Source organism: Chaetura pelagica, unplaced genomic scaffold, assembly GCF_000747805.2.
Source record: "Chaetura pelagica isolate M959 unplaced genomic scaffold, ChaPel_1.0 scaffold530, whole genome shotgun sequence".
Classification (NCBI taxonomy): Eukaryota; Metazoa; Chordata; class Aves; order Apodiformes; family Apodidae; genus Chaetura; species Chaetura pelagica.
The window spans coordinates 211866-225862 of NW_009951793.1; the positions used below are offsets into that span (position 1 = coordinate 211866).

At 46.1% G+C, this 13997-nt stretch overlaps 1 protein-coding gene across 1 annotated transcript in view; it reads right to left on the bottom strand.

Annotated features, from left to right (window-relative positions):
• Positions 1–255: 255 nt before the first annotated feature.
• Positions 256–13997, bottom strand: part of CSNK1E (casein kinase 1, epsilon) — an 18178-nt gene continuing 4436 nt past the window's right edge. Inside the window, exons 2-10 of the mRNA XM_010003602.1 lie at positions 11844–11954; positions 11533–11681; positions 10620–10848; positions 3922–4092; positions 2246–2394; positions 1532–1724; positions 1292–1431; positions 854–919; positions 256–310 (exon numbers count right to left, since the gene is read on the bottom strand). Coding sequence (XP_010001904.1) covers positions 887–919; positions 1292–1431; positions 1532–1724; positions 2246–2394; positions 3922–4092; positions 10620–10848; positions 11533–11681; positions 11844–11954 — 1175 coding nt within the window. The 3' untranslated portion in view covers positions 256–310; positions 854–886. The remainder of the gene's footprint in view (positions 311–853; positions 920–1291; positions 1432–1531; positions 1725–2245; positions 2395–3921; positions 4093–10619; positions 10849–11532; positions 11682–11843; positions 11955–13997) is intronic.

Below are 13997 nucleotides of genomic sequence, written 5' to 3' on the forward strand. Positions count from 1 at the left end.
AAGAAAGATAAACCAAAACTAGGAGGCAGAGAGTCAAGCAAGGGAGCTGGGGGCAGCTGCAAGGCTGGGGTAGGGGGGCAGCTCCCACGTTGTCAGCTTCTCTTCTCGGAGGTGCTCCCAGTGGGGACACAGGCAGCCCCTCTTGGAAACAGTTCACGCCAGTGCGGGGACACAGCTTGACTCCTCGTCGTTGGCAAAAAAGTTCTGTCGGGGTTGGTTTTGTTGTTGCTGTTGTTGTTTTTTGTCTTTTTAAATTTTGTTTGTTTTTTTGGGGTTTTTCATTTTTTAAAAGAAAAATACAGTGAAGACACTAGGAAAAGGAAAAAAAAAAGGTAAAAAGGGAAAAGACATTAGGAGAAGAGATTCTTTCCAACAATCCCAATGCCAACTAGTGTAACAAATCAAATCAGTCTTTTCTTCTACACTCTTGCCACATCTTGGAGTTACCCTCTTCCAGCTCCTGTTGTTTCCCCTACAAGAGACACTCACTAGCTGGGCAAAGTCTTGCATACTTGACTACATGCTCAGCACTCTCCTCCCCAACACTATCACATTACCAGAAAAGCGTTCATTAGGTACTAACAAAATGGCTCACTGGCCCAGCACCTTATCCCCCTTTCCTACCCTCCTGAAGAAATGGAAGCTACTACCGTCACACCCAAGATAATTCATCCCCCCCAAGGCTTTGGCAGCTAACCCTGCTCTTCTCCCTGAAGCCAAAAACCATCTCAAAATAAGGCAAAGGGAAAGGAAACATAACACCATACACCCATAACACCACCAAAGCTTTAACCTAATCCCTAATGCCAGCAATTCCCTCCTTGGGGCATCCCAGGCATGAGGGCAGACTCACCTAAGCAAACACTGGTCCAGTGGCAATTGCTCCTCACTTCCCAAGGTGTTCAAATGGCACACTTGTCTACAAAAGATGATGAAGAATGGGTAAGAAGGAGAGGAAGAAAAGAGGACAAAGGACACCAAAACAGAGGTCATGCATTTCCATCTGGATATCCTCCCTCCCAAGAGCTTACTGATCCACTTCTCTAAACCACTGTGGTCTGGAAGACAACAAGATGGAAGGATTACTGCGACCAAAGATGCTACTGAGCATGGCCTCCAGAAAATACACAACTGAGGAGACAAGGCATAACCTGGTACCACTTCCCTCACCGCAGTGTAGAAGCTGCAGGCTGACATCAGCTCCAGCAGATCAGGTAAAAATCACCATGGGGTGCTTAGCCCTTTTGGGACATCCAGGCCGAGGCCATGAACAATTGCAGCAGGGACTCACCTGTGATGCTGAAATCCGTGACACTTCTTGCCGCCCTGTGAGGTCAGATGAGGAGACGTTGGCAGGAGCTCCTCGGTGTAACCTCATGCTGACCTTCCGCTCCCTGTCCACTCTTGAGATTGCTCTGGGGGACGTGTTTCCTGTCAGAGCAGAGAAGCATGAAACAAGAATATTGGTCAATAGCTTTGGTTTCCAGCCAACGGGGGTGCCACCCTCCCCCAGCTCTCCCACCCCACTCACCGGACTGTTGGATTCGGGAGGTGGGGGTGGAGGCCATGGGCTCAGTGACATTGCGAAGGCGGTTGGCAGTGGCTCCACCAGGTGGGCCAGGAGGCAGTGCTCGTGTGGCTGACCCCCGGAGTTGCCCCATCCTCTCTTCTCGCTCGTGCTCTCGCCTCTCCCGATCCATATCCTCAGGGTTCCGGGCTGCTCCCTGAGAAGGACAGAAACCTCCATGCCATGCATGGCTGTCAGGCAGCACAGACAGCAGCAACCCCAGATAGAAAACACACAGCACTCCAGCACACCAAGAACATGGAGGCCCATCTCCAGAACACCTTCTCCCTGCACCACCTTCCACTCCACCCAGAGAGGACTTCATTCTCTTCCATGAAGAAATTGTGAAGAAGGCATATGGTACTACAGCTGTTACTGCAATCCACGTCTGTGTCTCACCACTCAGGACAATTCTGTCCTGAAAAATTACCTCTACCTACCTATAGCTGTAGATATATTGACACACATGCTTCACCAGAGACACTAACACAACAGTAGCTGTACCCTCCCAATTAGCACCACCTTACAACTCTGCCACTTTTCAGTCTACCTGCTTCCCTTCCTCAAACCACTCACTGGGGTGAAGTACAAGTGACACCCAGTTTCCAACTTTCCTGCCCCATCTTCATCATACAAATCAACCCCTGCTCCTCCAGCCCTTTCCCCACGCACACTCACAAATTTAAGCATGTTCCAGTCAAAGACGTAGTCGTAGGAGAAACCTTGGCGGTGGAACAGGTTGCGGAAGAGCTGCCTCAGGTACGAGTAGTCGGGTTTGTCATCAAACCTCAGTGAGCGGCAGAAGTTGAGGTATGTCGAGAACTCAGCTGGAGGGAGCAGAGAACAGCTGGTTGTTGAACACTATTCAACCCCCCTGGTCCCACCATGGAGCTGTCATGGCCTTTCAGCAGCAGTGTGCTGGACCAGGAGAACACAAACACAGAGCTGCATAATGACAACAGAGCCTGCCAGTTGCAGTGCTTTGGCCATCAAGATTATCCCATCCCTGCTTTTGCCAGAGGAAATGCTTGTGCATCCCGTTTTTTCTGGCTGCTTCTCCAAGCAAGAGGTAGCAAAAAAAAAGAGTGTAAGAAAGCAGGCCCAAAGAATAGATGGAGGTGAGCTTTGTGAAGCTAAGCTCAGACCATATGTCCTCCTAGTTCAGTAGTCCGTCTGAAGCAGTGGCAAGTAGCAGGCAGCTATTGAGAAGAAGGACTGGGGCAAGATGTCTGACACTTTCATTGGCATTAGCCCAGCTTCCATCTACTTTCAACTCAAGAGAACGTCCTGACCTGGATGTGATTTCTAACTATTTAGTAACCCTCAGTGGATCTCTCTTCCACATAGTTGTCCAATCTCGCCTTGTGCTCCCATAGGCTTTAAGAATCCACATCAGCTTCTGGTAAAGAGTTCCGTATTGCTGCTACTGGCTGCGTGAAGAATCACACTGGTTTGTTTTGCAGATAGAAGGAATCATCTTTGTTTCTCTTTCAATACAAGAACTGGGGACACCAAATAATCAGGTCCCATCCAAGTTTTGGAGGCACAGCAAGAGTGTAGACTTCTAATACCTCTCTAACAAACTCCTTCCCAGGTTCCAAAACACTCACACCTCACTTCTGATCACTCTTCTGGCCCTTTCCTGGACTGTCTTCCAGTTCTACAGCATCCTTTCTGAAACAGTGGGATGGACCAGAGCTACACAGCACATGCAAGGTACAAGTGGGCCATGGGTTTATGCACAATTTGGGCTTTTCTTTTCTAGTTGTTCCTAACACCTGATCTGCTTTTCTCAGTAGCTATTAAGTGCAAAAATTATGCTTTCAGAGAACCATCTATTTTAATTGCAGAAGCTCATTAGTCAGTGGCATCAGTCAGCTCAGAGCCTACCATTCCACATATGACATGAGGAACAAGCCTTCTCTCCTCTCATATACATTCCTCCACATTTACCTACAAAGAACTGCATTTGCCACTTCACTGCATGGTTATTTCTGGGATTCATCACTGTTAGCCCTCATCCTCAACACCCAGTAAAAATTCAGGATCATCAGTACACCTTTTCACCTCACTGCCCACTCGCTTCCAGACTTTTTCTGAGGTCCTAAAGATCCCTCTCAGCACTCTCATGCCCTTACTAACACAAGGATTGATGCTTCACAAAAACATGTTTCCCAGTTCTGAACCAGAACTGTATCACCACCAGTCTCTTATCCTTCTCATCACTGGTGTTAGCAGCACATCCTGGTCTGGGATACTGGGCGTTGCCCTTCAGGACTGAAGATCCCATGGGGTTTCAGCAAGAGAGCAAACCATGTATTAGACAAGACAGCCATCAAGATCAGAGCACTTACATGGGTACCCTTTGCAAAGCACCTCAATGGGCGTTGACATCTTTTTCTCGCTGATCCTCTCGTATTTTTGGCGCTTGGTGGCAGCCTTGAGGCCCTGCCAGGGCAGTGAGCCCAGGTTGAAATACATGAGCACATAGCCGAGGCTTTCCAGGTCATCCCGACGACTTTGCTCTGTGGGAAGAAGTTACACAGAAATGAGCAGCAACCAAAGCTACTTTGGTAATCACACAGCTTTGGAGGTGTACACCGAACAAAATAAACAACCTCTCTCGCTTCTTTGGTCAGTTTCTATGGCTAGACAAACTTGCAGAAGACATTCCAGTTAAAAATCTTGCAGGAAAGTTCACACTGCAAGAGTTAGTGCTTCTCTCCCCATACAGCTCCACCCACTTCATAAATGAATAATTACTCTGACTACCTCCTCACTTGGACAAGCCTTAATTCACACAAGAATTCAACAGCTCAAGAAGTGCTGCAGTGACACTGCCTACCTTGCTCTTCCCAGACCCAAAGGAAGGGCACCTACGCTTCTCCACCCAGAATGATACCTCACCCTGGGGCTTAGTCATGGCAGAAGTGGTCACAGAAAGACAAAGCTAACAGAGATTAAGTCCAACACAACCCTTTCAAACACATCTAATTAACCTGCTGATACTCTTTACCCGGGCCAGAAATGAGGAACTAGTGACCCTTTCTTGAAGTAAATAATTTTTGTTGATAGTTTAGAGAAGCCTAACGTAATGCTGTGTAAAGACCTTTCCAGATTGGTGGCATTTTTCAAGTTGTGGAAGAAGAGCCATGAATACAACAAAAGGTTGCCCCACTTGAACAAATGGGGAATGACTGTGTAACTGGCACCATTACCAACTCTACTCAGCGCAAGGGTTGCCCTTAATATGCCATCTATGCTTTTAGATGCTTATTATGAAACAAGAACATTGGTTTCTCCCCCTAGAAACCAAAACATTCCACATTGAACTTGTTGTCTGGAATGGTCAAGCCATTTTAAGCTGCAAGTTAGCTCCAGACAGAGTTGATGCAGAATTCTAGCAACTGAAAATGCTGACTGGTTAAATTGTGAAATTCCTCCCAGCTCCTCCAACATGCTCACAAAGTAATCTCTAAGTTTTGCCAAAAAGCTCTTGTCCCTGTTCCCCTCCCAAATAAAATAAACACTATGAAGACAGTACTTAACATTTTTTTTGTTTACATTTTGTAAACAAAATGTACTTTACATTTTGTTATCTGCTTTCATAGATAACAGACAGATAATGTGGCTCAAGGGAGAGCACAGGGTAAAGAAAAGACTAGAGAGATTTGTCTATTAGATTAAGCTATACTACAGCAGGTTTTGCTGGATTCAGTGTCACGTCCTAGAGGATGCTGCACATTATGTATTGGTTTGTGGGTTAATTCTTCCACCTGCCCCATCCAAAAGCCAGCTGATTATTCCAGCTAACCCTTACCCTGCTGGCTGAACTCAGCCCTGACAAAGGGGTAGCCATAGCAGGTCACAGATCTAGATGTCCAGGTGTTCCAACACAAGGTGTGGGTCTCTGTGGGCCTTTCTTCTCCTGCGTCACCCTCACAACTTCCTAGTGTTTTTGAGGACTAGGAGGCCTGGCAAATTAAAAATACTGGAGGAGTGGTGAGGGAAGCACTGTGGTTGGAGAAGAAAAGGAGGTTGTCACCTCTCCACAACTGAGAGGAGACTTTGGCTCAAAGCACATGAAATGCCATAACACCATGTTGCAAGATAGGAGAAGAGAAAGCAGACAGAGATCTCCAAAGTGTCTTACTTTAAGCACGCAGAAGTAACAGCACTTTTTGATCTCACTAACTTACTGTCTCAAGTTCCCCACTTTAAAGGGGCTAATACTTCCTAATCATATCAGGCTGCTGCCAAAGATAACTACACAACTGGCTGGGAGATGCTTAAATGCTATGGAGGGCACAAAGAAACACATGGTTTTGCATTTAGCCTAAAGGTGGGATACATGCCATGCATACCAAATAAATAAAACTAAACAATATTTGATAATGACTACATCTTGAGACAGGAGGCTTATGGAAATGGGAGTCAGAACACATATCCAGGGCCTGAATGCATAGGTGACAAAGGTAATCTCAATCCTGCAATTGCCAGCCCTCAACTTAGCCACACTATAGCTTTAAAGCCTGTAACTGTAGGTTCTCCGTCTGGAGCATTGGGGTGCCCCTCAGAAGGGTAGAGAAAGGCAGACAAAACTACTGAACAGACAAATCAGCCTTTTAGAAATAAATCAGGATCTTGACTTCAAAAGCTTGCTTGAACTCTATACTGCTTAAGGTAGGCTGGACCACACATCTCCCTTTGCATGGAGCACAGCAGCTTGGAGCACAGCCAGCAGCCCCATCCAGAACAACAGATGTTCCATGAACATATGCCTAGACACAGTCCTAGTGATATGGGGAAGGCCAAAATTAGAAATTTGAGGTTAAGGAGCCTGAAGTCAGTGGGGGATGACACAAGCACTTACTGTAGGCAATGACAGGGGTTATGAAACCAGACTGGGTGCCTACTAGTATCCATTACATGCATGCAGACACACCTTAACTATGTCTTACCACAGCAATCGGATTGAGGAAAAATAACTGTAAGCAGGACACCCAGTTACTTAAATGCTGAATGATAAAAGTATCATTTATCAGGTACATGTGGTCATTGTAGCCCACTTAAACAATTCAAGTGAGATTCAAATCTATTACAAGCCTGAAGCACCAACATTGATGGGTGACAGTGGTCAGGCTACCTCAAAACACTGTAGCTGTTTTTCACCTGCAACCTTCACTACAAGATCTGAATTAAACCTCAAATGATGGTGAACAACAGCTCCTACATCTCATTTCTCTGTTTCATCTTCAGTTACTACTACACATTTACTTTATTATTTTTATTTTCCCCCTGAGTCTCATATGCCAACATCCTCAGGACATTAAACAATATGAAATGCAAAAGTAAATAAAGAAAAAACTTCACCTCTATACACTGAAGAAACCATTTAGTATCACTGCTTTCCACTTTTAGAAGCTTGACAATCATTGACTAACTCTTGCAGCATCCCTGGGATACAGGCAAAAAAAAACAACAAACCAACAACCTACAAATCTTAACTTTACAGTTTGAAAATAGAAAGAGAAACAGAAGTGACATGAATGTGTGCCCAGAGTGAGTCAGTCCAGAAGCAGAATTACAGTCGTGGCCTGTGACACCATACTTCCTCTCTTCATTTTCTTTCAGCTTCTCAGCTCTCCTGATATAAATGGGAAACTGCTGCTTCTATAAGACACTCATCCTTTCCTCCCTCACTCTCAAAGCCCCTTCCAACAGAAAATGTAACGTCACCTTCCCACACAGCCCAGCATGACCCCTCAAACCCAAACTCCTCTGCAAATAGCCTCCTGCCAGTTCTCTCCTACTCACAGGGAGGCTCCCAGCCAGCCCGCATCCTCCCTTCCCAAAGGAGGGTCCTCAGGAGGAGCTGAGTCAGGGGTGAGTAGCAGGAGGATGAGTTACCTGGGGAAGACATGCTTGGGCAAAGATAGGAGAACAGTTGCCTTGGACGTAAGCTATGCAGCATGAAGTGGCTCCAGGTGCCCCAGTAGAGTGCTTCCCCCAATCCTATCCAAAGCCATGCTGTTCCCATGCAGGTCTCCCTAGAAGTCAGCTGTCTTCACTGAAGCCAGCCCAGATGCAAGCAGTCTTAAGCAAGCAATGTTTTGCTGACTACATACTTACATCTGATTTCGCACATGCTAGAAATACACTTCCCCTTTCTCTCCCCACTACATGGCAACAGCCTTTAAAAACACACAAAAATCTCGAGTGGGTGACAAGAGGGCAGGATCAGCAGAAGAAATTTATGCTCTGCACAGCCTACACTGGTGCCATCTAGGACATGCATTTGGGGAGGAACTGCTATCCCCAACCTCCTGTTATCCAGACAGAGCCCAACAGGCTTCTTCCAAGACTGTCTCCTGGGCATCCCTGGGCATCTATTTCAGACTTTACAAGCTCCAGTGGGTGCAAGGGACTCTCATCCTCAGAGCATGCAAAAATTGACTGGAATGCGTGAACCAAAGCCTGCACAGTCCATTGACTCCCCTAACAGCAAGTCTCCAGCTGTGGAAACCCTCCCTGACCTCACCTCCTACTTTTTTCCCCAGTCACTGGGAAAAGAATGTTTCTTCCAGACATCGGAATGCCCAGCTCTTAGCTTGCACATTCAAATAAAGGCATTTAGTAATTTGCTATTCCTGTCAAACAAATACCCCAGCACCCGGTTCCTTCTCTCTCCCTAAACTACATTCATATAAGATAAAATAATATAGCTTCTGAAAAGTAAAAAAATGCAGTGATGGTTTCCATGGCAATGCTGCAAACTCACAAACATGTCTGTCATAAGCCCTGTGGAAAGGTCTTGAGAAACAGGAACTCCAGCTGCAACCCTGACACCCCCATCCCCTTTCCTCCAGGCAAGTCATGTAACCTTTATGCCATTTGGGGGAACTATCTGCAATGTGGAGGTAATACACCCAAGACCTGTTGCGCAGAGTAACTCACACCCAGACTTTCCCAAAGCAAAGGGCACGAAGAGAGCAACTGCTGTGCTCAGCTCGATGGCACACGCAATTTGCCCTTGGATTAGTGTTCAGACATTGTTTGTTCATCCTGATATGCAAGCCAAACACCAGTAGTAAAGGGCTAAGTTGGGGTAGGATGAATAATGAAGTCCTTCAGAAAAAAAAACTAACAGCCCCATAACCAGACATTTAGCCTCTCGTGATCAGGTCAGACAGAGCAGGCACACACAAAAGAATGGACAGACATAGTAGTGAGAATTATTTTGTGCATGTCTCCTTGTGGCAGTTACCATGGCTGTGGAGATCTTGACTGAGAATTTAATGAAGAGTCAGTTATATATAAGCAGGTCAAGCCAAAATACAGAAGCTTCCAACTCTGAAAGCTCTATGAGAACTATTCTTATTACATGGAAGAGGTCAGGAGATCACAGCCCACTCTCAACACACATGCCCCATTTTGATAAAAATATAGCACTTTCAGTCTACATTTATACAGTATGAAGCAAGGAAGACAGTGGGAAATTATTTTCTGTAGGCTGTCTTGACTCCAGTTTCTGAGAAACCATCTGCAACAGAGGAGAATGGGAAGCTTTCCCTAGGAAGAACGAGGACATGGAAATCCTGGACATGAAATTCTGTGGAAGCTGTTAGTTTGAACAGTTTGAGTTCCTTGCTCTGATTTTCAAATTCCCAGGTTCTACATTTTAGAAGGTCTCCCTGAGATACAAACCAAGCTGTCAGCACAGGAGCTACTTTCCTGGGTCCACAGACAGGGCAGCTTAAGTGTTTCAACTCTTCAGCTTTGCCAATCAGTAGCAGAACCAAGACAGCCTGCTCAGAGCAGACCTTATGGTAACTAAGAAACTCTTGTGCTGTGGACAAAGTTCAGCCCAAGCAGGGGAAAAAGGTCAGAGAGAAGTATCTGGTCAGGGAAAACTGTAAGAGGTTTTTTAACCCCTGGTCCTCAGAGCAACCAGGTGTTTTGTTCATCAGGGGCTCATTCCCAGGACAAGTCTGGATGACTTCAGACCCAAAATTTTTACAAAACCTGGGATGATGGCTATCACCAGTGTAAGACCTGGCTGAACTCTCATCACTCGTTTCCAGCCTGGTTTTATCCCCACAGTACTAGCCATAGACACTAAAGACAGAGTCCTACCTCCCTAAAGCTGACTCAAATCTCTCTCAGCAGTGAACGAGGCCATGTGATTCACAGACACACACATATTTTGAAGGTCTGTGACAGCCCAGTTTTCAATCACAAAACCTGCATGTCCAGGCAAGTAGGAAACCTCCCCTCATTTCAGCTTCTTGTTTCCAGCACACAGCTGGCCCCATCCTCAGTGGTGTGTAACAGAAGTATGACCATATTGCAGTGGGCCTGTATCCTCCAGCTCTGACAGCTACAGAATAATCACTGATGAAGGCACTCAGGAGTCAACAAGAGAGGTTTCAATTGCACATACCCCTGAAGGCTCAGTATCTGCAAAAGTAGCCTTTACATATTTAATCAGCCTGCAAAAATTGTGCAAGGCAGAGTTAGTAGCAGCAAAGTCAGGGACGTCATAGTCTCCATGCTGAAACAGGGCGCCCGCTGTACAAAGAACCATACAAACACACACTGGTAGATAATTTCTGCCTTCAGAAGCTCAGAGTGCCACACAAGGCAGGAGAGATCACATGGACTTGCCCAGCAACTCAACACAGGTCATCAGCAGAGTGAGGTACAGAACCCACCCTTTCCTGCTTAGGACACACTACCTCCCCTGGAAAGCCCCACCAGGGGGCAACAGCAGGCTCACCGATTCCCAGGTGGGTGTTGATAGAGGCATAACGGGCTGTGCCAGTCAGATTCTTGTTTTCCCGGTAAGGGATGTGCTGGTGGGTCCGGGCATCTCGGTACTTCTTTGCCAAACCAAAATCAATGATGTATACTAGGTTGCCTTTCTTGCCGAGGCCCATAAGGAAGTTGTCTGGCTTCACATCCCGATGGATGAAGTTCTTGGAATGAATTTCCTGCTGAGGACACACTACCTCCCCTGGAAAGCCCCACCAGGGGGCAACAGCAGGCTCACCGATTCCCAGGTGGGTGTTGATAGAGGCATAACGGGCTGTGCCAGTCAGATTCTTGTTTTCCCGGTAAGGGATGTGCTGGTGGGTCCGGGCATCTCGGTACTTCTTTGCCAAACCAAAATCAATGATGTATACTAGGTTGCCTTTCTTGCCGAGGCCCATAAGGAAGTTGTCTGGCTTCACATCCCGATGGATGAAGTTCTTGGAATGAATGTACTCAATACGGCTGATCTGGAAGAGGGGAATATATAAATAAATAGTGAGACAAGCAAGAAGGAAACATCAGAACTGCATCTGTTAAAACGAGTACTCTGTCCAGGACACAGGCCTGACAAAGCAAGGAAAGGGACACTTTGCAGAGAGTATCAGAGATGACAGCCAAGGAAAATACACCCTCTGGAAGGCAGAAGGATGTAGAGATGGAATTCAACCCTACACACTGGGCCAGTTTTCCATCTGGGAAAGTCATCATTAGCTCCACAAGGAAGGATGAAAAGCAAGTTTGTACAGACTACACCTTCGAGCTGCAGCAGTGACACCAGTCAACTTTCAAACGTACCTAGGCTGGGAAAAGAGAGGGTCCAGAATACCTAAGGGCCTTTAACACAGGGCACGGGCAGTTGAGACAATATAGACCCATCGTTCATGAGGCAGGCAAAAGCATCTGTGCACACAACACTAACAGAGGGTGAGCAGCAGGGGAAGGAAGGAGGGATGGAGACCCAGAAATCCCAGCAAAGCCTAGGTTTCAGGCCCCCAGCTTAATCAAGAAATAGAAACTCAGTAGCCACTTGCTGCTATATGAAAAAAGCCTAGGATATAGCAGTTCTTGAGCAGAAAGAATGGGAAGGAGGGAGGCAGGGGGGAAAGGCATGGAAAAGGAGAGTAGGCACAAATGCTTCAGAGGAAACTCACCATCTGGTCTGCCAGGAGCAGAACTGTCTTGAGACTAAATTTGCGGGAACAGAAGTTGAAGAGATCTTCCAGGCTGGGCCCCAAGAGCTCCATCACCATCACATTATAGTCCCCCTCTGCTCCACACCACTTAATGGAGGGGATACCCACTGGGGAAAGAGAGAGATTAAGCCCATGAAACAGAAAAAAACTGCTGCATCCCCTGCTGAGATTATCATATGCAGCACCAAATCATTTCCTTCCTAAGGCTCTCCAGAATAATTTCCTTCTTCAACCACTCCCCCAGCCCCATCTTTCCCTTCCCATCTCACCTCCTCCCTGCATCATCTTGTAGAACTTGCTTTCAATGTGGAGCTGGGGATGCTTGGTTTTGACACATTCCAGTTTGATGGCCACCTCTTCACCAGTTGCAATGTTGGCTCCTGCATATAAATGAGGGTGAAATGAAGATTGGGCAAGCTTCCACTGAAGCTAAACACTTTTAACAAGACCCGTACGGATGCCAAAACCTTAAGATTTGCCCTTAAATTTATTCTCTGTGACAGAAATGAGATTCCGTCACTTTGATTCACACAGAGCTTCCAGCACCACCGCTTGCAAGGCAAGCCCAGACCAAGGCACACAAATAGGAAATCAGCTGTGATCCTGGAGCCAAGCTAGAACAACAGTCCTACCTCGTGTTTACTGCCTTGTCACCTCAAAAAGTGTCACACTTTGGGAGGTCAATCTGTATATACCAGCAGTACCTTAAACGAGTGGAAGTTTTAGCTATCCCTGATCATATAGCTGCCCCTGAACCCAAGCCAGCCCCCCAGGCAGTGATGTGGAGTACTTCTTCCGGAGCCAAATTACTGGTTACCTCAGCTACATTGTTTCAACAGAGCAAATTAGCTCAGGAGGAGACACTGCTACCATTACCAGCTACCTCTGGTTGCTCCACAGTCCCGACCTGCTCAATACAGATAATTCCCAAATCTCCAGCTTCTCCCTCTCCCAAGGGTTTTAATAATACCTTTATCTTTTGCCAACACAGAAACATTTGCTATATCCTAAATTAGAAGCAGGAAGAAATAAACTGATTCCAGTACTGAATTAAGCTACTCAGACACCTTTATTGCAGGTACTGATAGACAGTTTGTGATGACATAAAACCCACAAAACCACCACCCCACGTGGCTTCTTTCTGAAAAGAACTGAGCTGCCAGCCACGAAAGCCAGCACTCTGGTTCCAAAGTGCACTGTCAAAGGAGGAACAGGCTGATCTTTCTCTTGTACTAGCTGAGAGGATTCCACATGTTTCACATCATCCTAAAACGGAAAGAATTAAGATCTGTACACAGGTCACAGGAATGACATTCAAAACTTGCTTCTCACTCTGGCCCTCTCCCATGCCTGCCTCACACACAATAAAAGCCTTTCCTTCTATCCAGAAGCATTAAAAGTTGTAACCAAACAAAAATCAGAGCACAGTTCTGATCATAAGCAGCTTAGAAACACTGCCATAAAATATAACTACTCAAAAACATGCATGTCAAACATGAGCTGGAGTCAAAGGTGAAGTTCTGTAGATATCCCACAACTAGTTTTGGTAGGTCTGGTTAATTTGTGCTTCCTGATCCCTGGGGTAAGACCCTCAGAGTCCACAAGGACAGCTGCAGATAGATCTCTCCTGTTTCACACACTGCCTCCAGGGCCAAGGACCAAAAAGAAAAAGGAAATGTTCACACAATTGCATCTCTTCTCTCCCTGGATCCTAAGGAGATCTATCTCCTGTTGAAGAGTTCTGGCTTGTACACAAAGTTAGCCAAGAGCTGCCTGCTAGCAAAAATACGTCATCTAGATACTACAGCCCTGGGTCGAGACAGACAGGCTGCTAGGAATTTGTAAGAGAGGAACAAAAACGATCAGGGCCTAGAGGGACTGATTTACTAAGGAAGATTAAAAGAGCTAAATACGTAACATAGAAAACAGATACAACTAAGAAGGGTGGGGAGGAAGAATGGGACATGACAAAAGTCTGCAAATATTTGAAGGCTGTAAACACTAAGGAGGGAGAGGAATTATTTAGGGTGCTCTGAGGGAGGGGAAGGAGGAGCAACAGGGTTAATTTAATAAGGGTTTTTTACTCAGGATCCAGGAGAAGGGAAAGGGAAAAAGCCATCTTGAAAGCTAGAGCTATTTGTCCAATGATTACTTTTGGAAAGATGCTGGTATTTTCCACTTCAAAATTGTTGGCCAACAAAACAAGTCTGTACGTTCCCTTTACTCCATCATAGGACCCAGCTTACAAGCATCAGGAGTGCAAGGATGAAGAGAGCAGGAAAAGGGGCTCACATCACAGTTAAGGACATGGCCTTGGACTAGTATCTACCTTTTCAATTAGTGTTCAATCACGAGTCCTCACTCAGCATGGAAACACTGAGGACATATGAAAAGACAATAGCAATTCCTTCCCTTTTCTCTTT